Raw genomic sequence first — 27,454 nt, 5'->3', positions numbered from 1 at the left:
TTTTTGAAGCATCCTGATTAACCTGAATATAATATCATGAGATCTAATTAGATCATTAGTACACACACCAGAAGATTAATATTACTTGTCTATGGATAATTCTGCAAGGATCATCAAAAGGTGCGAAAGAGTACAATTGTACAAAGGAATGGATTATTCATAATAATGACATTTTACCTAAATTCCAGAGTTCAGAACTTCCAAATATTGGAATAGATTACAGATGAACATGATACTTGTTTTTAACTATAATATAAAAGAATAAACTGCTCCCAATCCTTCAACCCTATTATCAGAACAAATCCTATGTCTTACATATTCCTTTCATATCTGATCTCCTTTATAAAATATCTTAGTAAAATATTCCACTTAGTTGTAATCATATATTTGTATTCAGATCTTTTTCCATATACACATTTGTTCATGTTTTTATCAAGTTTCCAGATTATAATTTTCATGTCTATACAATGTTTCATCTAGTTAATTTTCCTATTACCCCATTTAAGAGTTTTCACCATTGAGGGGCGGGGAGGGAGGTGTATAACATGCAGCAGAAAGAAACTCAGGGCATTTTCTTTTCATTTCTCCTTGTTGCGCAGATGTTTCACATTTATGGTCCATTTTATGAAATCTATTCCTTCAAATATAAAATTTGGATTTCTCTACACAACTGAAAATACTCTGGTTTATTTTCAGCAAGATTTCTAACATTTCAACTTTTTTGACTTAAACTCTTGAATCTAACTGAATTCATTCTAACCACAATCACAACCTTTGATATTTAATTTAAAAGAAACATATTCAAATAGAGAAATTGGCTACATGACATCTCAACATCTATTCTCTGCCTAAAATTCTTAGAATATCCACAGGGAACATTTTCATATCTGGCAGGCCCCTCTATTCAGACACTTAAAACTTAGAGTCTCCAAAGTTTAGCTTCAGGAGTATAACTACCTCACCTGCCACAAAGTCAAAGCTGATCAAATTTCAATGGCCAACGAGGCATTTTAATCTCGGGCTTGGTAACCCCTTTCTCCCTTCATACCTTTGGGCCCTGAGGGCGGTAAGGGCTCTGCCACTGTTGTGTCCAGACTCTCACAGCTCCTCCACACCCATCCTTAACTTTATAGTTATTTATAGTTAGCCCTTTGGTGATAAACGTCCCTAAATTATCCTAATTTGAATGTGCCATCTATTTTCTGTTGGAATCCAGACTAATGCACACACAGTTTTTAAATTTGGGTGTATCCACACTGTGAAATACTATTCAGAGGATAAAAAGAATCAAGTAGACCCATACATAATGAAGGAATTACCTCCAAGACAACATAGAATTAAGTAAAAAGAGAATAATATAGGAAAATTTATACAGTATGGTCCCATTTATGTAAAACAGAGATGCATATACATATGTGGGTATGTATATATCAATATACATATATGTAGACAAAGGGGAGCAGAAGATGCATATCAAACAAGTTTTTTTTTTTTCTGTGAGAGGGAGTGAAAATTGGGGGAGGATTGAGAATGGGAAAATTTCATGCTTTGCTTTATTTTTCTTGTAACGTTTGAACTTTTTCAAGAGAAGGTATTCATCATGTGTCATTTATTAAAAACTCATAGTACATAATGGAGTTGGAGGAAACGCTTTTCTTACTCTAGGGCATTTTATCAGAGATCAAAGTAGAAACAGAAACCAAATTAGAGTGAAAAGGATTTTAATACGAGGAGTTAAATGCTCATAAAATCATTAGAAGACTGGATGAATGGGCTCCAGACTGGAACCCCATGAATGACTCAAAAGCACAACACACCCACCTGAGGGGATCCTAACTTTGCAGATATCAGATGTGAGAAGAAATGGGAAGCCACTACTGGGAGAAAACAAACAAACAAAAAACAAACAGAAAAACAACACGAACAGCAGTCGGGGAGTTAGAATCAGAATCCGGAAGCTGATGTCGGGGCACTGGATCCCTCAGCAAAGCTGCTGCCTCCAGCACGATTACCCTCCCACACCCCAGTCGTGCTTTCCAGCAGGACATCCAAAGATGAAAAGAAAGTAGCTCTGTCTCACTTCTGCCTTTCAAGTCTTGCCTGCATGCATCTCACTGGTGAAACCAATTTGCATCCAGAACTCTAGCTGCAAGGGAATCCAAGGAAACTTTACCTTTTCCCTTTTCCAGGCTCTGCAGGAAGGTGGAATGGAAGTGAGCCGGTTATACCATTACTCTAGGTGGGGAAGAATTCAAGACATTTTCAGGGGCTTCCCTGGTGGTGCAGTGGTTAAGAATCCTCCTGCCAATGCAGGGGACAGGGGTTCGAGCCCTGGTCTGGGAAGATCCCACATGCTGCAGAGCAACTAAGCCGGTGCACCACAACTACTGAACCTGCGCTCTAGAGCCCGCAAGCCACAACTACAGAGCCCATGTGCCACAACTACTGAAGCCGGTGCGCCCTAGAGCCTGTGCTCTGCAACAAGAGAAGCCACCGCAATGAGAAGCCCACGCACCACAACGAAGAGTAGCCCCCACTCGCTGCAACTAGAGAAAGCCCATGCACGGCAACGAAGACCCAACCCAGCCATAAACAAATTAAATTTAATTAATTTTTTAAAAAAGACCTTTTCAGACACACAAAAACTAAAAGTTGACAACCCAGAGTCTCTGCTAAAGGATGTATGGCAAGAAGAAAAAAAGTAAATCATAAGCAAATGTGGATTTTAAGAAGTGATTTAAAACTTTAAGTCTTGAGTAAATTCCACAGTCCCGTTTGATCTGGGCCTTGATTATTAAGAACAGGGGTCGGCAACCTTTTCTGTAAAGGTTAAAGACAGTATTTTCAGGTTTGCAGGTTATATGGTCTATGTCATATATACTCAGCTTCGATGTTGTAGCACAAAAGCAGGCAATGGCAATACACGAATGGGCAAACATGTTCCAATAAAACTTTATTTATGAGACCATGTGGAGATCTGGATTTGGTCTATAAGGTGAAGTTTGATGACTCTGGGCTAAGAGGATCACCTGGCATAGAACCCCAAAAAGAACATTTCTGGAAAAGGGGAGGTTATAAATTTGTTGAGAAATTGCATGGTGTGATCATGGGAAGGCAAGTACTCTGTGAGGCTAACTTACAGTGTATACAGTGGAAGTAGCAACACACGAGCCTTGAAAAGGAAGCTGAGCCCAGATGGAGAAGGCCCTTGTGTTATAACTTAATGAGTTGCTGTAGAGTCAAAATAGAAGAATGTTTAAAAAGGTTTTGCCATGATCAAACGTGGGTTTTTGGAAAATACTTTTGGCAGTGTTGTATAAGAATGGGTTGGAAAAACTGAGGCAGGTAACCCAAGGTGAACAACAATGTCAATGATGAGTTTACCAAAACTAGGGCAGTGGTTTGGGGAGAAAAAAAGGAAAGATCAAATTCAGGAGACAGTTTAGAGTTAAGAGCAAACAGAACAGGTGACCAGATGGTAACAGATTATATGGGAGGAAGAACAGAACAGAAGGAAGAATTTTGTTGAGGGCAGAGAAGGGTCCTAGGTAGATGGAGTGGGACAGTGAGGGAAGGCAGTGTTCACAAGGGAACCCCAGTCTAGCAGGGAACCCGTATCTGTACCATGTCTTCCGACTACTACTCAATACAGAACTACTATAACCCTGTCCATTTCCTGTCAGACTTGGGAGACTCTGATAACTTCCTAAATAGAACCTGACTCTGAAATCAGATGTCCACATAAGTCAAACCCATTGCCCCGCCTGACTGCTACTGGAGAACACCCATGTATCTTGAAACTTGAAAAGTGCAAGTCAATTTCCCCAGAATTCTTGGGCAACACCATCTTCCTGCCAGGCATAGAGATGCAGCCAGTCAAAACCAGCATCTTTTTTTTTATCTGCAAAGTACTCTAAAATACCAAAGCCCTTCGTGTTTGTTATCCAAGAGTTCCCCCCAATTTCATCATCTTGATGAGCCACTGAAGAAAGAACTCCCACTTGGGGCACATTCCATGGACAAACAACCGGAGAGAATCCCTACAACAGAACTCTGCACCTAATGTCCACCTAATCGGTCTGTGTCATGCTACTTCCTGCTTGTCCATGGGAACAGCCACCAGTGACAGCTCCATCTGTTGTTGTCTCCACTTGGCCAAACTCTGGACACTTCACACCACCATTGAAGAGAGGTTTCATTTGAAACAGGTCAATGGAAATGCTTGAGATATGATGTTAATGCAAACAAATCAATATGCTATTAAGTGCCCTTAAAGAATGAACACAGCTGTTGGGAAAAAAGAAAATCCCAGGAGCTGACATTTACAGGCTGCTTCTGCATCCACTACCCCACACCCATTACCAACACCACTGTCACCACCGCTGTCAAAGATGCTTCCAGAACATCTGGAACAGAAGCAGAAGAGTTGTTTTTCCCTCCTCCCATTTTCCATTTTCTTGCAAATGCTTCCCACTGGCAGAACCTAACAGGAAGACAGCCTGCAGAGGATTCTGGAAAATCTAGTTTTGATACATAGCAGAACACAGACTTTAGACTCTGGTTCTGCCATTAATCTTTGCTTGACCTTGGCAGCATCCAACCTTTGACTTTGGTGCTTGAGGTTCTAGGCAGTAGTGCAATGCCAGAATGATGCTTAGCTCTCTTGATCAACCTTTTTGTTCGGTTTTGTTTTTGCTAAAAGACATTGCTAGTGTGTGATTTAATATTAACATTAAGCTAATGAGGAATTTTTACTCTTTTACTTTGAAGGAAATGTCTGTGCAATACCGAAACGTCCTGTTTGCTAATGTAGATGTGGACAATGCTCGGGTAAGAATCTTAAATCCTTCCTTGTAGATAATGTAAAATCCAATGCGATGTCATTGAGAGTGCTGTCTCAGTGATTATATAAGCAATTTAAAGTGTGATGAACTGTAGTAAACTCCCTCCTAATGTTCTTGTATATTTTGTATTTTTTTTAAGAAGACAATAAATATGTGGCTCTCCTGCTGCCCCCCGCCTTCCCATACTATGGCAGAATTCACTAATCGATCCTAGTATTCTTCACCACTTGCTCTGGACTCTGCCCCACAATCCTGCTCAGTAGCGTTGCTCTAGACAGACAATACCAGTTGTTGAAGTGGAGCTCAAAGTGAAAAATGATTTTCACCCCTGTAATAGATTATTATTCAATTCTAAACCTAACTCAATGCATTACAGACATTTTAACATAACTTGCCTTTCCCCTTGCTATTAGCTTATGCTTTTTGAGGGGCTTGTTTAAACACCACAAGGAATTCCAGGAAATCCTTCCCTTACCTCCCTAGAGCCTTTCTTCCTCACCCCCCCCCCAAATATAATCAGCCCATGTCCTCAATCAAAATGTGCTTACTGATACACACAATGTGTCTACAAAATTATTCTTCCTAACATTTGTTCACTTATAATGAGGAAAAGTACCAATAACAAGTGGCCTGTGCATACATTGGATTGAATTTGAGCTTTAGAATTTAAAAAATCTACTGTTCACCCATCCTGCCCTTTAATGGTTTTGTGACCTCTTATCAGTTAACCTCAAAAACTTCACTTTCTCTGTATGTAAAACAAGGTAATAATTAACGGAATATGATAAGTTAAAAGGCACAAAATATATGACATACTACCCAGAACATAATAAAAGTTCCATTTTTCCATTTCCTTTAACTTTCATTAAAGTGTGACAGTGTGTGATTGTCCTTTAAACTGAATCATATACTATGCATTCAGAATACACAGCTAGGGTTATTATCTCTTTGTCTTTTTCATATTCACAGAGTTGTGCACCTATCACTACCATCAATTTTAGAAAGTGTTCACAACTCCAGAAAGAAACACTGTTCTCTTTAGCAGTCACCTCCCCACCCAGATCCCTCCATCCACCACCTCAACCCTAAGCAACCATAAGTCTACATTGTCTCTAGATTTGCTTATTCTGGCCATTTCATATAAATGGAATTATAGAATATGTGTTCTTTTGTGATGGGCTTCTTTCACTTAACATAAGTTTGCGGGATTCATCCATGATGTAGCATGTATCAGTACTCCATTCCCTTTTATTGCTGAATAATATATTACCTTTTTTTTAATCCATTCATCCTACAATGGACATTCGGGTTGTTTGCAACTTTTCGCTATTATGTCTAATACTGGCATAAACATTTATGTATACATTTTCATTTCTTTTGGCTATATATCGAGAAGTGGAATTGTTGGGTCATATGGTAACTCTTTATTAAACTTATTGAGGAACTGACAAATTGTCTTTGAAACAGCTGCACTATTTTACATTCCCACCAGCAATGTATGAGGGTTCTGATTTCTCCATACCCTTAGCAACATGTGTTATTATTTTCTTTTTTGATTACAGCTCTTTGTCTCTTAAGGTGAAACAAAATGCACAATTTTCTTTTCTAATAGTAATGTATTCATTGTTGTCAATGCTGTGGTCATGGAAATTATACTGTAGTGGGGGGTGGCAGGGGAGAGGTTTTGATCCTGTGGGTGGCTAATTATCTTTTGACTCAAACAAAATAAACAAAAAGTGGTATTTGAAAGCAGATTGTAATGGATTAGAGCAACTGGAATGCTAACATATTTTCTTGTCTCTTGGCTCCATATCTTTCACAAAGATGGGCAGTGAAGAGGCGTAAGGCTTAAAGAAAGAAATATGCAAGCCTTACTTAAAATGCAAGGCATTGTATCACCCCATGTCTCAAGTGTGAGTTATAAAGAGACCTTTACTCATTCTTATTTTTTACAATATGCTCTTTCCATATTGGATTCCACTGGCGCCCTTCTGCAGTCTTTCACAATTTTTTAAATGCTTTTATTTATTTATTTATTTATTTATATTTCTTTTTGGCTGTGTTGGGTCTTCGTTTCTGTGCGAGGGCTTTCTCTAGTTGCGGCGAGCGGGGGCCACTCTTCATCGCGGTGTGCGGGCCTCTCACTGTCGCAGCCTCTCTTGTTGCGGAGCACAAGCTCCAGACGCGCAGGCTCAGTAGCTGTGGCTCACGGACCTAGTTGCTTCGCAGCATGTGGGATCTTCTCAGACCAGGACTCGAACCCATGTCCCCTGCATTGGCAGGCAGATTCTCAACCACTGTGCCACCAGGGAAGCCCCACAAGCTCTTTTAAATAGAGCTCATTTTGTCCTTCAGTGCATTCTGTTTTGGCCCCCATCTCTCATCCGTCTCCTAGAGCTCTTGAATGAGAAAGCTCAGGAATGCTGGAAACAGTCATTTTTCTACTGTAACATTCCTGGAAGCTTTGAGGATATATTAGAAAAGTTCTTGGCAAGAGAATCTGTAATGTATCAGCTGTCCCTGGGCTCTCAGACATGCCTCCTGAGACGTCACCAAGTACCACTGTTGGTCCAGAGAGAGGATACCAAAATTGTGACTTCATGCCATTTCTTTTATTTTCCAGGAGTTGGCCCAAATTTATCACATCAAAGCAATACCCACATTTCAGATGTTCAAACAAGCCCAGAAGGTATGTTTCTATGGTAACTGGCAGATTGAAATAGATTATAGAGCCATCAGAGTCTAAAAATAAAAGGCCTGGTGTATCCTGGATGGACGAAACAACTGTATTTATTTTCAGTCTTAGCAATGTAATTCTTAGTTTCTGAACTTTACATATTGGCAAGGGGTAAAAAAAAAAGAGCATGAATCGTGATAAATCTCCCCATTTAGACCATTTGAGGTGTCCAAATCCATATGAATACCCCACTATTATCCCTCTCTGGAACAGAACCATCAAAAAAGAACCTTATAACAAGGAGCGTGATGAAATTCTCTCACAAATATATACATGTTTTTCACACTTGGGCAAACATCAATCAAAAGCTATTACAAGGTAAAATAGCCTAGTGGTTGACCAGGCAGGTTCTGGGCTCAGATTTCTGTGGTTCAAAAACCAGTTCTTCCACTTCCCAGCAGTTTACTTAATAACTTCTTGGTATCTTAGTTTCCCTATCTGTAAAAACATGGATCGTAAAAAGTTTCCCCCTCCTTAGTGAAAATGAAATGAATTAACATGACTAAACTTTTTAGACCCATCCTGACACACATGAGTATGTTATGTCAATTATCTCGAAGATATTAATGGAATGGAATGCCTCAAATACTTGGTGTGTGATGAAACTAGTAATTACATATATGGCTGGGAGCATGGACACTTGTGCGTACCTTTTGAAAGGTGATTTTGCAACACACTTAAGAGGAACAAACTTTTCATTCCCTTTCACACATTATCCCATTCTTGGGAATTTTTCTTAATGAAATACCTCATGGAAAAATAAATGGCTAAGTGCATAGTAATTGTAGCATTATTTCTAACAAAATATGGAAACAAGGTAAATGTCTTTTTTTAGTAGAGTGGCTAAGTGATTTATGATACATCTAGTCTATGAAAGAGTATGCAATTAAAAAGTGTTATGGACAGAAAAGAAGCAGATTCACAGATACAGAAAACAAACTACTGGTGGGGGGGGAGCAGTATAGGGGTGGGGGAGTGGGAGGTACAAACTATTGGTTGTGACAGGCTCAAGGATGTATGGTAAAACACGGGGAATATAGCCAATATTGTGTAATAATTATAAATAGAAAGTAACCTTTCAAAATTGTAAAAAAATTTTTTAAATGATTGAGCTAAAAGATTAAATAAATAAATAAATAAAAAGAGTTATGAAGAATATATGTAAAGTAAAAAAAATTCATACTTAATCTTTGTAGAGATTATGTCTGCAGTATAGAGAATGAGAGCATTTGATATGCTAGCTGTAGAATTTTATCTTCGGTTTCTATTTGTGTGTATTTGCTGTAACATAATTGAAGCAATAGATTTTTTTTTTTAATTTTATTTATTTTTGGCTGCTTTGGGTCTTCGTTGCTGCGTGCGGGCTTTCTCTAGTTGCTGTGAGCAGGGGCTACTCTTTGTTGCATTGTGCGGCCTCTCATCGCAGTGGTTTCTCTTGTTGCGGAGCACAGGCACCAGGCACGCAGGCTTCAGTAGTTGTGGCATGCATGCTCATTAGTTGTGGCTCATGGGCTCTAGAGCGCAGGCTCAGTAGTTGTGGCACACGGGCTTAATTGCTCCGCGGCATGTGGGATCTTCCCGGACCAGGAATCAAACCCGTGTCCCCTGCATTGGCAGGCGGATTCTTAACCACTGCGCCACCGCGGAAGTCCCAAAGCAATAGATTTAAATAATTTTTCCCCAAAAAATGACACTACCTATTCCCTCTCTTGAGGTTTTACTTGAAAATTGAAACCGTTTAACGTATGCATTCTTTTTTTTTTTTAGCAACTTTATTGGAGTATAATTGCTTTACAATGCTGTGTTAGTTTCTGCTTTATAACAAAGTGAATCAGCTATACATATACATATATCCCCATATCTCCACCCTCTTGCATCTCCCTCCCACCCTCCCTATCCCACCCCTCTAGGTGGTCACAAAGCACCCAGCTGATCCCCCTGTGCTATGCAGCTGCTTCCCACTAGCTATCTATTTTACATTTGGTAGTATATATAAGTCCATGCCACTCTCTCACTTCATTGCAGCTTACCCTTTCTCCTCCCCATGTCCTCAAGTCCATTCTCTCTCTTTTTTTTTTTTTTTTAGATTCCATGTATACGTGTTAGCATACGGTATTTGTTTTTCTCTTTCTGACTTACTTCACTCTGTATGACAGACTCTAAGTGCATCCACCTCACTACAAATAACTCAATTTTGTTTCTTTTTATGACTGAGTAATATTCCATTGTATATATGTGCCACATCTTCTTTATACATTCATCTGTCGATGGACACTTAGGCTGTTTCCATGTGCTGGCTATTGTAAATAGAGCTGCAGTGAACATTGTAGTACATGACTCTTTTTGAATTATGGTTTTCTCAGGGTATATGCCCAGTAGTGGGATTGCTGGGTCGTATGGTAGTTCTATTTTTAGTTTTTTAAGGAACCGCCATACTGTTCTCCATAGTGGCTCTATCAGTTTACTTTCCCACCAACAGTGCAAGAGGGTTCCCTTTTCTCCACACCCTCTTCATCATTTATTGTTTGTAGATTTTTTGATGATGGCCATTCTGACTGGTGTGAGGTTATACCTCATTGTAGTTTTGATTTGTTTTTCTCTAATGATTAGTGATGTTGAGCATTCTTTCATGTGTTTGTTGGCAATCTGTATATCTTCTTTGGAGAAATGTCTATTTAGGTCTTCTGCCCATTTTTGGATTGGGCTGTTTGTTTTTTTGCTATTGAGCTGCATGAGCTGCTTATAAATTTTGGAGATTAATCCTTTGTCAGTTGCTTCATTTGCAAATATTTTCTCCCATTCTGAGGGTTGTCTTTTCATCTTGTTTATAGTTTCCTTTGCTGTGCAAAAGCTTTTAAGTTTCATTAGGTCCCATTTGTTTATTTTTGTTTTTATTTCCATTTCTCTAGGAGATGGATCAAAAAGGATCCTGCTGTGATTTATGTCATAGAGTATACTGCCTATGTTTTCCTCTAAGAGTTTTATAGTGTCTGGCCCTACATTTAGGTCTTTAATCCATTTTGAGTTTATTTTTGTGTATGGTGTTAGGGAGTGTTCTAATTTCATTCTTTTACATGTAGCTGTCCAGTTTTCCCAGCACCACTTATTGAAGAGGCTGCATTTTTCCATTGCATATTCTTGCCTCCTTTATCAAAGATAAGGTGACCATATGTGCATGGGTTATGTCTGTGCTATCTATCCTGTTCCATTGATCTATATTTCTGTTTTAGTGCCAGTACCACACTGTCTTGATCACTGTAGCTTTGTAGTATAGTCTGAAGTCAGGGAGTCTGTTTATTCCAGCTCCGTTTTTTTCCCTCAAGACTGCTTTGGCTATTCGGGGTCTTTTGTGTCTCCATACAAACTTTAAGATTTTTTGTTCTAGTTCCATAAAAAATGCCATTGGTAATTTGATAGGGATTGCATTGAATCTGTAGATTGCTTTGGGTAGTATAGTCATTTTCACAATATTGATTCTTCCAGTCCAAGAACATGGTATATCTCTCCATCTGTTGGTATCATCTTTAATTTCTTTCATCAGTGTCTTATAGTTTTCTGCATACAGGTCTTTTGTCTCCCTAGGTAAGTTTATTCCTAGGTATTTTATTCTTTTTGTTGCAATGGTAAATGGAAGTGTTTCCTTAATTTCTCTTTCAGATATTTCATCATTAGTATATAGGAATGCAAGAGATTTCTGTGCATTAATTTTGTATCCTGCAACTTTACCAAATTCATTGATTAGCTCTAGTAGTTTTCTGGTGGCATCTTTAGGATTCTCTATGTATAGTACCATGTCATCTACAAACAGTGACAGTTTTACTTCTTCTTTTCCAATTTGTATTCCTTTTATTTCTTTTTCTTCTCTGATTGCCGAGGCTAGGACTTCCAAAACTATGTTGAATAATAGCAGTGAGAGTGGACATCCTTGTCTTGTTCCTGATCTTAGAGGAAATGCTTTCAGTTTTTCACCATTGAGAATGATGTTTTCTGTGGGTTTATCATATATGGCCTTTATTATGTTGAGGTAGGTTCCCTGTATGCCCACTTTCTGGAGAGTTTTTATCATAAATGGGTGTTGAATTTTGTCAAAAGCTTTTTCTGCATCCATTGAGATGATCTTATGGTTTTTCTTCTTCAATTTGTTAATATATCACATTGATTGATTTGCATATATTAAAGAATCCTTGCATCCCTGGGATATATCCCACTTGATTATGGTGTATGATCCTTTTAATGTGTTGTTGGATTCTGTTTGGTAGTATTTTGTTGAGGATTTTTGCATCTACATTCATCAGTGATATTGGTCTGTAATTTTCTTTTTTTGTAGTATCTTTGTCTGGTTTTGGTATCAGGGTGATGGTGGCCTCATAGAATGAGTTTGGGAGTGTTCCTTCCTCTGCAATTTTTTGGAAGAGTTTGAGAAGGATAGGTGTTAGCTCTTCTCTAAATGTTTGATAGAATTCACCTGTGAAGCCATCTGGTCCTGGACTTTTGTTTGTTGGAAGATTTTTAATCACAGTTTCAATTTCATTCCTGGTGATTGGTCTGTTCATGTTTTCTATTTCTTACTGGTTCAGTCTTGGAAGGTTATACCTTTCTAAGAATTTGTCCATTTCTTCCAGGTTGTCCATTTTATTGGCATAGAGTTGCTTGTAGTAGTCTCAGGATGCTTTGTGTTTTCGCGGTGTCTGTTGTAACTTCTCCTTTTTCACTTCTAATTTTATTGATTTGAGTCCTCTCCCTCTTTTTCTTGATGAGTCTGGCTAATGGTTTATCTTCTGAGAATAAAATTCTTCTTCTAAGAATTTTGTTTATCTTCTCAAAGAACCAGCTTTTAGTTTTATCGATCTTTGCTATTGTTTTCTTTGTTTCTATTTCATTTATTTCTGCTCTGATCTTTATGATTTCTTTCCTTCTGCTAACGTTGGGTTTTGTTTGTTCTCCTTACTCTAGTTCCTTTAGGTGTAAGGTTAGATCATTTATTCGAGATTTTTCTTGTTTCTTGATGTAGGCTTGTATAGCTATAAACTTCCCTCTTAGAACTGCTTTTGCTGCATCCCATAGGTTTTGGATTGTCGTGCTTTCATTGTCATTTGTCTCTAGGTATTTTTTGATCTCCTCTTTAATTTATTCAGTGATCTCTTGGTTATTTAGTAACATAGTGTTTAGCCTCCATGTGTTTGTGTTTTTTACTTTTTTTCCCCGTAATTCATTTCTAATCTCATAGCATTGTGGTCAGAAAAGATGCTTGATATGATTTCAATTTTCTTAAATTTACTGAGGCTTGATTTGTGACCCAAGATGTGATCTATCCTGGAGAATGTTCCATGCACACTTGAGAAGAAAGTGTAATCTGCTGTTTTTAGATGGAATGTCCTATAAATATCAATTAAATCTATCTGGTCTATTGTGTCATTTAAAGCTTCTGTTTCCTTATTTATTTTCATTTTGGATGATCTGTCCATTGGTGTAAGTGAGGTGTTAAAGTCCCCCACTATTATTGTGTTACTGTCGATTTCTTCTTTTACAGCTGTTAGCAGTTGCCTTATGTATTGAGGTGCTCCTATGTTGGGTGCATATATATTTATAATTGTTATATCTTCTTCTTGGATTGATCCCTTGATCATTATGTAGTATCCTTCCTTGTCTCTTGTAACATCCTTTATTTTAAAGTCTATTTTATCTGATATGAGTATAGCTAGTCCAGCTTTCTTTTGATTTCCATTTGCATGGAATATCTTTTTCCATCCCCTCACTTTCAGTCTGTATGTGTCCCTAGGTCTGAAGTGGGTCTCTTGTAGACAGCATATATATGGGTCTTGTTTTTGTATCCATTCAGCAGGCCTGTGTCTTTTGGTTGGAGCATTTAATCCGTTCACATTTAAGGTAATTATTGATATGTATGTTCCTAAGACCATTTTCTTAATTGTTTTGGGTTTGTTTTGGTAGGTCCTTTTCTTCTCTTGTGTTTCCCACTTAGAGAAGTTCCTTTAGCATTTGTTGTAGAGCTGGTTTGGTGGTGCTGAATTCTCTTAGCTTTTGCTCGTCTGTAAAGCTTTTGATTTCTCCATCGAATCTGAATGAGATCCTTGCCGGGTAGAGTAATCTTGGTTGTAGGTTCTTCCCTTTCATCACTTTAAGTATATCATGCCACTCCCTTCTGGCCTGTAGAGTTTCTGCTGAGAAATCGGCTGTTAACCTTATGGGAGTTCCCTTGTATGTTATTTGTCATTTTTCCCTTGCTGCTTTCAATAAGTTTTCTTTGTCTTTAATTGTTGCCACTTTGATTACTATGTGTCTCAGCGTGTTTCTCCTTGGGTTTATCCTGTATGGGACTCACTGCGCTTCCTCAACTTGGCTGGCTATTTCCTTTCCCATGTTAGGGAAGTTTTCTACTATAATCTCTTCAAATATTTTCTCTGGTCCTTTCTCTCTCTCTTCTCCTCTGGGACCCCTATAATGCAAATGTTGTTGCATTTAATGTTGTCCCAGAGGTCTCTTAGGCTGTCTTCATTTCTTTTCATTCTTTTTTCTTTATTCTGTTCTGCAGCAGTGAATTCCACCATTCTGTCTTCCAGATCACTTATTCGTTCTTCTGCCTCAGTTATTCTGCTATTGATTCCTTCTAGTGTAGTTTTCATTTCAGTTATTGTATTGTTCATCTCTGTTTGTTTGTTCTTTCATTCTTCTAGGTCTTTGTTAAGCATTTCTTGCATCTTCTCCATCTTTGCCTCCATTGTTTTTCCAAGGTCCTGGATCATCTTCACTATCATTATTCTGAATTCTTTTTCTGGAAGGTTGCCTATCTCCACTTCATTTGGTTGTTTTTCTGGGATTTTATCTTGTTCTTTCATATGGTACATAGCCTTCTGCCTTTTCATCTTGTCTATCTTTCTGTGAATGTGGTTTTTGTTCCACAGGCTGCAGGACTGTAGTTCTTCTTGCTTCTGCTGTCTGTCCTCTGGTGGATGAGGCTATCTAAGAGGCTTGTTGCAACCAAAACATTTCTAATGAATATATCTGATGTTCTCTCAGACTGCTCTCTTTTATTTTATGGTCTAATTCGTGAAAGAATTGGATATATTTACTGCTTCCAATTCTCATTTTCTACTCATTCCCTCACCCACTCTTGAAAGTCACCAAGAATCTTCCAACACTTAGTTTAAATAGCCATTTCTCAATCCTGCTATTCCTTGATTACACAAGTGTCATTAACTAATCAGCTTCTATATCCTGGAAGCTTCCTCCTTTTTTCGCTTCTATTGCTGATTCATCCCCAAGTTCTCCTCTGGCTTCTTTGTCTCCTGCTGTTCTCAAATATAAGTGTTTCCCAAGGCTCTGTCTTTTTTCCATTCTACCTCTCTCCCTTAGTAATTTCACCCCCACTTCTAGTTCTAGCTGTGAATACCTTTAACTTAAACAATAGCCCTCCTCACCCCCAAGTTCATGCCAAAGCTCTGTTCTCTTTTCCAAATAGATCCTTGCTCCATGTATGTCATTCCCTTATTCAAAAGTTGATACCCCTCCCCCTCCATTGCCTTCAGAATCAAGACTAGACCCTTGTATTCAAGTCTGACTTTAAAATTTCTCCCTAATTTTGATCCAGTCTACCTTTCCAAGCCCATTTTTGTTTGACTCAGATCTTAACTTCATGTAGTTTTCTCATATTCTTCCAAGCACTTGGAGTTGTTCATGTCTGATTTGAAACCCCAGGGCCTAGGAGAATCCCCCGTCAATAGAAAATACTTATTTTGTGTTTGAATAATGAGGGAGTGAACAATGAATGAATGAGCAAACAAGTGAAGCCTGCTGTCTTTCCCCAGCATCCCCCCACCAGCTTTGCCTCCCCTTCTGATTTTGTCCTCATATTCATCTGACTCAGAGGAAGTTTCTGTCCAGCTCAGAATAGCTTACTGGTTTCATTCTTTCTGCAGAAGATATTGCTTAATGGCTCAAAGGTTGTTCTCTGTTTTATGAAACAAAACTTTGTGTTCTCAGTTAATTATGTGTCTAGGCTCTCGAGCAAATCCATAGCTATGCTTTTGAGATAAGGCTTGGCCCTGCTTAGTCTCAGTTCTCTCTGGAGGTGTAAGAGCCCTCACTTGTAGGTGGAGAGACCTCCTGTAATCAAGTATTTCTTAACTCGTGTCTACAGGGTATGGATCCTTTTGAATTAATGGAACAAAATGCCTATATTCTAGGGATCACTAAGGATCTCAAATTTGAATTTTATGCCAACTAGCTAATGGGAAAAAAATCAACTGAATTGATGACAATGTCCATTAAACTGATCTACCTCCCTGTAGTCTAATTCCAGAGTCATCCAGCAAGCCTCTAACTATGACATGGATATCCATGTCCCAAGAAGTTTTCTTAAGAATGGAATCTTTCATTGAATAGCGTTAACTTAGCATGGCAGTTATAGAGTTATTTTTTTTAAAAAAAAAAAGACAACTTGAGATTATTTATGTCATAATATCAAATGAGTCTACTTCTAAATTTCATTTGTAGTTATATGTAATCATATCTCCAGAAGGATTCATACCTGAATCAATTTATTTATTTATTTATTTTTTGCTGTGCTGGGTCTTCGGTTCGTGCGAGGGCTTTCTCTAGTTGCGGCAAGTGGGGACCACTCTTCATCGCGGTGCGGGGACCGCTCTTCATCGCGGTGCGCGGGCCTTTCACTATCGCGGCCCCTCCCGTTGCGGGGCACAGGCTCCAGACGCGCAGGCTCAGTAGTTGTGGCTCACGGGCCCAGCTGCTCCGCGGCATGTGGGATCTTCCCAGACCAGGGCTCGAACCCGTGTCCCCTGCATTAGCAGGCAGATTCTCAACCACTGCGCCACCAGGGAAGCCCTACCTGAATCAATTTAGATATCATTTGAAAACCTGTGGAAAAGATTTGTAATGGTCGTTCCATTTGACAGAGAATATCAATCTACAGTGCAAAAGACAAAGGAACAAAAAAGGAGGTGGGAGAGGTAATAAAGACACAGTATTACAAATCTTTTACCTCTTTGGACTCCACCCCCAGCATTGGGTAACTGAGCAGCCCCATAGGGCTTCTGCAAGGTCCCCATTTCTAACCATTACATCCAGAACTGCAGGCAAACTATGAGACCTCTGAAATTCCCCTCAGGCTCTACCTGTTAGTGGTCTACACTGGAAAATCACTGGAACCAGAGGAAGTTTGGGGTGGCCAGGCAAAAAGACTAGTCCCTGTGAATTTCCCTCCTCTCTCAATAGAATTGACTATGAAGGCTGCCAGTGACGTTCACTGTTTTCCTGGGGATAGAGAAAAATTAAATATACTTCTTTGAGACCACTTCTATAAATGTGCTCCTCTCTTTCTTCTGGGATGGCACAACTGCAAATTGGCTTATTGAAGCAGTTAAATACTATTTATCTAGTATTAAAAAAAACCCTAGAATCTAGCTTCTATGGAGTAATGTTATAAGAAATGTCTTTACATTTATGGTAAAACATCTGGCAACAAGCCACTGTCCATTAATGCCTTTTAAAATGTACACTGTATAAAAAGCCTTATGATAATTCCTTATAGGACATAGAGTTAGGAGAATGTTTGCCTCCCTTGAAAATATGATCAGCTTCCTCTCATTAGGTCAGAAGACTTAGGGAATCCCTTGGGTTTCTGTTTCCATTGCTGCCAAAAATCTCAGGATTACCTCCTCTACTCAAATACAATAGCCCCCCTTACCTGCAGTTTCCTGGCATTTCCTAACTGCCATCTCCACACTGGATCATCCTTTAATGGTTCTGTTATTTTATCTTGGCCTTGAGTCTAGCTCATTTCAAATATTCGCAAAATGCATAGACTATAAACAAAATAAAACATTAAAAACCTAAAACAAATGAAGCTACATAATCATGACCTAGGGTCATGGTGGATGATGGGCCTTCCCTGGTGCTGGAAGTTTTCATGCAGAGGTTAGATGAACATCTGGCTGGGATGCACTATAAACAACAGCTATAATTATTTCACAGTTTTAGGGCAAAGGACAGCCAAAACAAATTCTAGGTAATAAATAAGGTGGGTTTGTTCCTTCCTGCTGTATTCCTTAGTGTTTTCATCTAGGACATCACAGCATGTTCCAGTAAGATTCATTGTGGTTAAAAAAAGAAAACAAAAGAAAAAGAAAACAAAATGTGCATTCCTGTGGTGTCTGTCAGATGGGGAATCCAAAACCTTGGCTGATTTTTGTAACCAGAATAATACACTGTATTCTATTATGAGTAGTTCATAAATTTGGTTTATAGACCCTCTTAAAATCTGTAGACCCTCTTAAAATCCAGTGGAGACTATAAACTCTCTCTCGCTCCAGAAAAATATATGTATGCACCTAAACTGAAATGTGCATGTAATGCCTAGGGTATTCAATGAGCCTCTGAAGCCCATCAATAGATCCCCTATGTGCATTACATTGCTTCTAGCTAAAGTTGGTATAAGTCTATGGAGTAGAGGAAAGGAAGACTAAAAAAGATTTAGCAAGTCTTGGCCAACTGCTTAAATATGGGCCAACTCTCAAAAGTTGCCTCCCTCTTTTCATTTTTTGATATGAGAGTAAGATGGTTTCCTAAAGCAGTTAGGAAAGATGGGAGTGATGGGATATGAGTACATAGATGCTAATAAATGAGTTATTCACAAATGAATAATTCAGAAGAACTGAGCTCTCATATGGAGTGAGAAGAAGCTCTTGCCCTTATGTGTGTGAATCGCAGGGCTCCAGCTGAGGTCATGGAAGTCATTTCCAGCAAGCACCCTCCTTGAAGTTGGTACAGAGGTAAAGACAATCCAAAGTAGGTGGCACCATCAAGTGCTAGAAAGAGGATAGGCTTGGAAGCAGGGGTCTCATATGCAGTGTCTTCAAGGGCCAGGCAGGGACAATAGGTGACACAGTAGGAAGTGAGGAGGATGGTGGTCCCTGGAGAATCACCCTCCCAAATGCTCATTGTTCAAGTTCGTAAAAAACAGTGTTTGACACACACACACACACACACACACACACACACACCCGCAAAAGAGTGTCTGCGGCTGGCTTTTGCCATCTCTGGAGTCAGATGATTGTAGGTTGAATTCCAGGTCTGTTTCTTATTAGTGGGGGACCTTGGGAATGTGTCTTAACCACCTTAAGGCTCAGTTTCATTCCTTGTGAAATAGAGACAGTATCATGTGTCTTTGAACTATTGTCATAAAAATTTGTGATAATATAAATAAAGTGCCCAGCACTAGTCTTTGTACATACTATAAAATGTAGCTATTATTAGAGCCTCAGGATCTAACTGTGCACCTATCTTCCTGAAAATGTATGGGTAAATAGAAGTTTAGAAATGAAGGTTACCAGAGACCTCTAAAGCTCTTTTGAGTAACTACAGTATTCATTTAAGCTAAGTTATCTTAGCATTCAGGAGTTACCTACCAATGGTATTCAACCTTAATGGATTGTTTTAGTTACAGAGGGCTTCTGCATGAGGAGGAAAAGAAAAGAATTCTCATATAGTCTTCAGGGCTCTGAGGGGTGCAGATCCCTAAAAGGGGTTACATATCAGCCCCATAAGCAGCTGATACATTATCAGAGATTAATTGACTGGAGGAGGCAAGAACTAAGTGACATGAAGGGAAAATCAGAGAAGTACAGCAACTATTTATCATCACTTAGCAACCTTTAGCGCCATTGCTAAAGATGCAGCTCTCAGCTTTAGCAACGTAAGGGCAGTAATTACTTGTGTACCTCTTTTCTCCAGGGCAGGGATTTGGGTGAGGCAAGTGAGGCAAGATATTGTAGGTGTAGGGTGGAAACCTGTCTTTATTTGAATTTTTGATGTTTCGTTTATCATGGATTTTTTGCATTAAATTTTAATACTTTTAAAAATATTTATTAAGATATTATTTCTCTTAATTACTAAGTTTTTGGCATCCCTTAAATTTTCCACCCTAGTCCCAGCCCTGTTTTTCTCTGAATTTTAAATTGTTGAAGTACAGGAGTGTTTCATTCAGTGATTCACAGAAGGATTAACAAGATTCAACAGCATGTTATATTCATAGCTAAGATTTATTACAGCAATAAACACAGAGTTAAAGCAGCAGGGAAAAAAGAAGGGTGTTGTTGGAGTCTAGAAAGGTCCAGCAGAGAATTCTGGTGTTCTTCCTTGTCCAGGGATGCTTAGGAGAGTGTTCTCCCTAGCAGTGAACTTCAGGGACATGTGTGGAATGTCTCTGACTAGGGATGCCTTTTTGATTCTCTGGGTCTGAGTTTTTTATGTGGGGACTGGTCACATAGACATATCTTGCTAAGCAACCATTGCTGCACAACCAGCCATGACAATGGAAACTCAGGACCCCAACAATAAAACTAGGTGCACATCATCATTATTGACATTTATGCAAAACAACTTGACAAGCCACCAATGGCATAGTCCATTGCTCCAGATATATATAACAAAATCATCCATCACTAACACGAGGAACACTTGGAGGACCACATTACCCAGGGGTTGGTGAAGGATCAATCATGGTTCTCTTGGAGACATGCCAGGAGTAAGCAACCAGACCTGCTACATTAACTTTTTTCTCACATGGATTCATGTGGAAAATCAAAATGTCACCTTTATTAAAAGTAGCAGTAGTGCTAAATTGTGGTAATTGAAGAACATGGCTTGGATCCATGTCAAAAGATTTCTCACTAGTCCCTTGTAGCCTGGACCTTGAGATGACCCCCGCTACGATAGAATCTGGGGCTGCAGAGGACAAACTTCCCCACCCAGGTGAAGGAGATACTGCTGCTTTTCATAACTATTTAGCCCCCAAAAGGGAGGACAGAGGGTGATAGCTTTCCAGAGCTATCTTTAGAAGGCAGATGTTAGGCTCACTTCAAATGTGCTTTCCAGAAGAACAGACCTGTATCTTGAGCAAACACTCCCAAAAAGGGAGAGGAGGATAGGCATGAGCTCATACCTTTGTCTAGGCTCAGCTGATAAGCTCGCCTTTGAACTTGGGGAGAAGTTAAGGGATATAGGAAACAGGTATATTTTCCCAATAATGGACAGTTGAGCAGATGGTCTAATGGAAACATGAGAACAAGAGTATATGCCATTGAAAGGAATGGCTCCAAAAGTATTTTCATCCCGAAGAACAAAATTCCATCCCACACTTCCAGTAACGGCAGGATGACATCTAACCTGGCCAGAGTCCAAAATCACTCGTTCTATTCTCAGTGTAGCTCGAGATGAATTCCCACAACGTTAGACTCATGCCTCTTATTCCCTTTAACAGAAAGCCACATCGTCCCGAGTGACTAACTCTCAGGCAGCTTCAGTTGATGGCATAGAATAAAGGTTGGCAAACTATGGCCCCGGGGCCAAATCTGACCCTCAGTTTTACTGGGACACAGACATGCCCATTTGTTTAACTAATTACCTGCAGCTGCCTTCGCACTACAATAGCTGATTTTGTTGCAGGAAGGGGGACCCCTTCCAGGGCCCGAGAGTGGGCTCTTGTCTAACACTCAGAAATGAGTTGTCTGAGGAGACACACGTGCTGACAGAGCAAGAGACTTTATTGGGAAGGGGAGCCCGGGTGGAGAGCAGCAGGGTAAGGGAACCCAGGAGAACTGCTCTGCCACGTGGCTCACAGTCTCAGGCTTTATGGTAATGGGGTTAGTTTCCGGGTTGTCTCTGGCCAATCATTCTGACTCAGGGTCCTTCCTGGTGATGTGCATATCGCTCAGCCAAGATGGATTCCAGCGAGGAGGATTCTGGAAGGTTGGTAGCACATACGGACTGGCGTCTCCTCTCTCCTTTCGACCTTTCCCGAATTCTTCCAGTTGGTGGTAGCTTGTTAGTTCCACGTTCCTTACCAGGACGTCCTGTTGTAAGATAACTCATGCAAGTGGTTACCGTCGTGCCTGGCCAGGACGGGCGGTTTTGGTCAGTGGTTCCCCTAACAACTTGGGTAGCCTTTTTTTTTTATATATAAAAGGAAGTTTATGGCTGCATTATCATTATAAAAAATGGACTTTATTTTTAATATTATTATATAATTTATGGACTTATATAGAAAAAATTTAGATTTACGTAAAAGTTGCAGATAGTACAGAGAGTTGATTTGAGTAGTTTTGACAGAAACAATATGGCCTGCAAAGCCTATAGTGGGTATTATCAGGCCCCTTACAAAAATGTTTGTCAACTCCTAACATAGAAGAAAAAAGCACTTTAGTCATTATTTATGCTACCAGTGTGCTAAGAAACAGATGCATAGGCAGTTTCTAAATCTGCTACAGGAAAATGAAAGTGAATTAGTATGTTACTGAAATCTCACAACTGGAACAAGTTGAGAAAAAGGCCAGCATAGATTAGGGAAAAGTGAGTGAACAGATTGCTTTATATGCTCTTTTCTTGAATGCAAGTACATACAAATTCAAGCTGTTTGAAACAGACTATTTCGAAGGGACTGTGTCATCTTGGTTGGATTTTGCTCAACTCCAAAAACCTTAACTGACCTCCTTGCATTTGCAGAGTCTGCCCTGGGTGTTGTGAAAGTCAAAGAGGAGGTGTACAAATACCTGCAATGTGATGCAGATGGTTCTAGGGAAGGGACAGGTGTGGGAGGAGTCAGAGAAAGAAGCCAAGATAGGAACAAACGGTGATTAAACTGTCCACCTCTCAACAGAAGGTTGAGGGACTTTTAAACGTTCTCTTGTTGGACATATCCTTTTCATCTTATTCATCAGTTTTAATGTCTTAATAAACCCTTCCTAAAGAAAAAGAACATCATACTATTTCAAATTATAAACTTGTACATACAAATACTTCCACAGCCATCCTCCAAGAAGTATCTTGTGTGGGTTGGTTGTTGGGCTTTTTGGTTCGTGTTGTGATTGTTGCTGTTGCTTGGAGAATTTTGTTGCTGTCGTTGTTGTTTTTAACTCACTACAGAGGTCTGAACATTGTTGAGCTTTCATACAGCTGGTCCAAATATAACTTCAGTGTTGACTCAACTAAATTGCATGTCAACTGGCCAATGCATTTTATAGTTATCCTATGAGGACATCACTAGCCAGACTCCTTAATTTATGTTCTCAGAAGTCACTGTCTCTCCAGCCCCTTTGCATTTTCCCAGCGGCAGGAATAAACTCTTTGTAGGTGATTGAATGTCTTTGGCATACAGAACTGCCTCTGGTTGCACCTGGCTGGTGGGTAATGAGAGGATGGGGTTCACTTTATTATTCTGTTCTTGTGTATGTTTGAAAATGTCCGTAATAAAACTTCAGGGTTTTTTTTTTTTTTTAACTGATTGTTGGCTATAGTTGGTTCTCTAATGCAGGAATAGCCACTCCATATCCCACTGGTCTTTGCAAACTGGAGCTTGTAATTTTCATTAGCAGTCATTGCTAGGGTGGCAGCCATCCATGAAAAATGAAGGCATTGAGAAGAACAAGGTAAACACTGCTTCCTAATGCTTCAGAGTGGAGCATGCCCTTGAGAGGTACAGCCAAACATTCAGGTTAAAATGAGAAAATATTTTGAGCAGAAATGATATGTTAATGGCCTTGCATATATATCCTTTCAAAAGAAAGTTACTTATAAAATAAGCTCTTATCAGTAAGCTGCTCCTCATTTATTAACTACTTTTATGAAACTCCTGTATGCAAAGGCCCATGCTAGACAGGGAGACACAAATATAGAATTTGTCTTTGGCAAATTGGGCAAAGAAAGAATAAAATAGATAACACCTAATCCCCGAAACTTAACACAGAGTCTTGGACCCGGACCTCAATGACCAGAAATCAGCTTAGTTCAACTCATTTCAGGCCTAACACCATTAATAGAGCACCTACTCTGGGTAAGGTTCTGGGCTAGATACTAAAACTAGGGGCAGGAAAATGAAGTACGGTCCCCATCCTTGATCTAGTGGGGAAGACAGATAACAAAATCAACTCTTTAATCGTGGAATGCACTAGAATAGTGGATACTATGAGATGACAGAGAAAGACTTCAGGGAAGTCTTCATGAGTTAAATCTTAAAGGATGCTAAAGATTAGCAAGTGATTTAAAGCTGGGAAGAAGCAGAGAGTTTAAAAATGTCACAGGTACGGGTCAGGAATTATTTGATAATCATACACCAATAGTATAAAATTGTAAAATTATCACTAGAATGTGAGCTCTGTGAGGGGCTTTTGTCTTTTTTGTTCACCATATGTCTGGCTCATGGTAGGCACTCACTAAGTATTTATTAAATGAATAAATAAATCCAACTATAAAGTGTTGCTAGAGTCCAGAGTTTACGGTAGAGAGTGACAGTGGAGCTAGAAAGGACAAGGTCGAGGAATTCTGGTAAAAAGCTTGGATTTTATGATGATGGAGAAACACTCAAGAATTTCACAAAGAAAGCATGATGGGATGTGTGTTTTTGAGCTTCAAGGGGGAGAAGAGACCTCAGGGGCACAGACTGGAGAAAGAGAAACAAATTGTAAGCTGTTGCTAAAACCCAGGGGGAAGTTGATGGGGTAAAATCCATGGAATTCAGAGACAAATTTAATGTCACCTAAAGCCACCTGAATGCCTAGCATGAAAAAGACTGGCAATACCAAGTGCTGTCAAGCATGTGGAACAACCAGAACCCTCATCCCCTGCTGGTGGAGTGTACATTGATGCAATCCTTCGAAAAACTGTTGGGTATCTCCTACTAAAGCTGAACTCAGTAATCCCCCTTTCAGGTAGACAGCAGAACCCAACAAGAATGGGTGCTCATTTGCCCCCAGAGATGTCCCCACAAAGTTGTGGAAAAGGATGTTCCTAGCAGCACTCTTGGTCATAGCCCAAATGGATAAACTGTGTTATAGTCGTACAATAGAATACTAAAAAACAACACTGAAAAATGAATGTCTGGCCATTACACAGATAAATCTCAGAAACATCACGTTGAGTGAAAGAAGCCAGACACAGAAGAATACACACAACATACTGTAGAATTCCATTTATAAAAGTTCAAAAACAGACTAAGTTCATTTATGGTGAAAAATCCATCATAGTGTTTGGCTTTGGGCACAGGGTAATGATTGGGAGAGAGGAACTAAAGCTATATCTGCATCTCGATCTGGACATGGTTACACAAGTGGGCTGTCTTTCGTAATAACTCCCCAAACTGTATGCTGACATGTGTGCAATGTTCTGAATATATATGAATGTTCTAAGTGACCTCAGTTTCCTGGCTCAGGTACGAGGGTGGGTGATGGTGCCCTGTACTAGGCTCAGTGTATCTAGAAGGAACAGGAGTCACATTCAACAGTAGCCAAGGCTCTTAGCACACTTGTGGCTTCTGGCTGCCCATGTCACAGCACAGGCATGCCACATCCCCATGGTCATGGAAATCACCCCTCCCTGGAAATCTCCCTTCAGGCCTGTGCCTTCCTATTTCTAATACACTTATAGATTGTGCCACTCCTCCATGCAGGGCAGTGTCCTCCAAGAAGAGATGCCCATCTTTAGGGGCCCCCAAACTCTCTTTGGCTCCACACTGCTTTTTGGCAGTGGGGGAGATCCTAAGATAAGGAGTCATAATCAGATCCACTAGAGTTATTGCCATAAGCATGACAAAAATATCATCTTCTAGACCACTGGGGGTGTGGGGGACTGTCTGGAATTACATGGCGGTGGTCGTGGGGAACAGACACACCTTGGGAACTCCTCATCCCTTCTTTGCCAGTGCCTTTCTTCTGCTCAGCTAGTACGTGTGCCCTTCACTGGAGTCAAGCCACTCCTGAAGCAGAGGGGTAGAGGATAGAGAGTCAGGAGGAATCTTGGACAGAGGGCACAAGGAAGGATAAGCGGGAGCCACTGCAAACATAGTACCTTTCCAGCTTCCATGGAGAAAGACAGACTGAGACTGGGGTGAACCCCAAGCCTCTCCCACCCTGCATTCCACCCCAGCATTGGCTAGAGACAAGGGACAAAGTTCCTTTCCAACCAGACCGAACTGTCTAGAAAGTCCTAATACCCCCAAGTGAAAAAAGTATGCCCAAGCTCCCAACCTCCAGCCTCACGGAGGATACCGAGTCTTCCTTTGCCTCACCTTGGTCAGGAGTTTCCTGGCAATGGGTTCAGTACTTTGGTCAGTTGGCTAAGCTTAGCATCCTTTTCCTGTCCCCAGCCAAGTCTGGTCATTCAGGTGGCCAAGCCCTGCCTATGTTATTGCCAGGACTTCTTGTCTTGGTACCTGCTCTAGCCTGAGAGGAGTATGAAACTCCCTTCATGCCCCAGAGGCACCATCCAGCTGCCACTGACTCTTAAGAAAGAGCCTTTTGCAGATCCTTTCTGACACCTTCCTCCCCTGGTGACCAAGGCCAAGAGAACTATTTATAGAGGAGATGGCTGCAAATGAGACAACCCAGATAAATCATGAAATTCTGCACCCACACTTAGGTAACCCTATTCTCAAGAATCAAAAGAGCAATTTGCTGTTATAGAAGTGGATCCCTGAGTGAGCCGGTAAGTGAAATGGGATCAAGACAGAGGCACAAGAGTGGGGTTTACTTTCAAGGAATAGAATGAACCATGATGCCCACAGGCACCATGCTGCTGTAAGGGGAAGCAGAATCATTAGATGTGGGCGTAGTTTCTTCTCTGCTGCACACTGAGCACTGAAGTTAGTTCTAGACTTTTCTAACCCCTGCCCCCAAAGTCCTAACACCATTTCTGGCTGCTGAAACCTCCCTCACTGGAAACTCAAGTCTTCACCCAATCTCAGCCTCATTTTACCCACACTCTTCCTTCTCTCCAGCCACCTCATACAACTGGTACTAAACTGATCATGAATAGTTAAGGGTCTCTAACTTCCATATTTCATCAAACATAAGCTGCGCATTGACAGATGTACCATTATTTTATCTCCTACTGAAAAGTGTTCCAAATAAAATATACCATCCCCTGTGAAATGCATCCTGATTCAGAGATGTGAGAATTTGAAAAGAAAATGTGCTTCTATGAATCAATTAATTAAACTACTATTACCTGGGCTAAAGTCAGGGCATGGGAAATCACAAGCCATTTGATTTCAGGGGATCATGTATATGAATTAACAAGCCCTCAAGATCAGTGTATAAACGCTCTGAGAAGTTTCAATGATTGGGTTTCCTCATTTCCAACAATGTGATATGTTTTAGATCTTAGTTTAGAGGAACATCGTGGAGAATTATATAAATCTGGCAAAATATTAACAAACAATTTTGAAAAGGTACCAAATAATTAAAACATCAGAAATTTAATGTGTTTAATGTGTGTTTAAAGTATCTTGCAGATGATGGAAATGAGTAGAGGATAAGTTGATAAACAGGAACAAAATTCCTCAAAGCTTCATCTTTGCCATATTTGAACCAATAAATATTTCACCTTTGTGTATCTGTGAACAGATTTTTGAACTTTGTGGAACTGATGCTAAAAAACTGGAAGAAAAGATTCGAGAACTAATGTAAGCTGATCTCCAAGACAAAATACACTTGCAACGTTTTAAAAGGCCACCGTGAATGTGTTTGTGTTTTTATTTCCAGCAAACATTGTGGTGTTCTATTGATCTCTCTCCTAATGCTTTACAGGTGGTATTCCATATTGCAATCTCACTGCAAACATTGTTGGAACTCTTGTGCCATCAGAGATTGTGTCATTTGCATTCTCTCACTTGGCCTTTCCACTAACTCTGAGCACATTCCTTAGGCAGCGTCCTTCACAGCAGAGGCCCTGCACAAGCTAAGTAATACCAGCTCAATGAGAAAGTTTTCCAGAGATTGTGGAAGATGGGATCCATCGCAGCAATCAAGAAACAAATAAATGTCTTATTGGCCTGGTGCGCTCCAAATAC

The 27,454-nt window shown here is 39.9% G+C and overlaps 1 protein-coding gene across 1 annotated transcript in view; it reads left to right on the top strand.

Annotated features, from left to right (window-relative positions):
- The window catches only part of TXNDC8 (thioredoxin domain containing 8), a 31,205-nt gene extending 4,093 nt beyond the window's left edge, over window positions 1-27,112 (top strand). Inside the window, exons 3-5 of the mRNA XM_036856282.1 lie at window positions 4,771-4,830; window positions 7,468-7,533; window positions 27,009-27,112. Of these exons, the coding sequence (XP_036712177.1) occupies window positions 4,771-4,830; window positions 7,468-7,533; window positions 27,009-27,071 (189 nt within the window). The 3' untranslated portion in view covers window positions 27,072-27,112. The remainder of the gene's footprint in view (window positions 1-4,770; window positions 4,831-7,467; window positions 7,534-27,008) is intronic.
- The last annotated feature ends 342 nt before the right edge of the window (window positions 27,113-27,454 follow it).

Source organism: Balaenoptera musculus, chromosome 6 (genome assembly GCF_009873245.2).
Source record: "Balaenoptera musculus isolate JJ_BM4_2016_0621 chromosome 6, mBalMus1.pri.v3, whole genome shotgun sequence".
Lineage (NCBI taxonomy): Eukaryota > Metazoa > Chordata > Mammalia > Artiodactyla > Balaenopteridae > Balaenoptera > Balaenoptera musculus.
The sequence above is the reverse complement of the archived record's forward strand: the minus strand, read 5'-3'. Positions and strand labels throughout refer to the sequence as shown.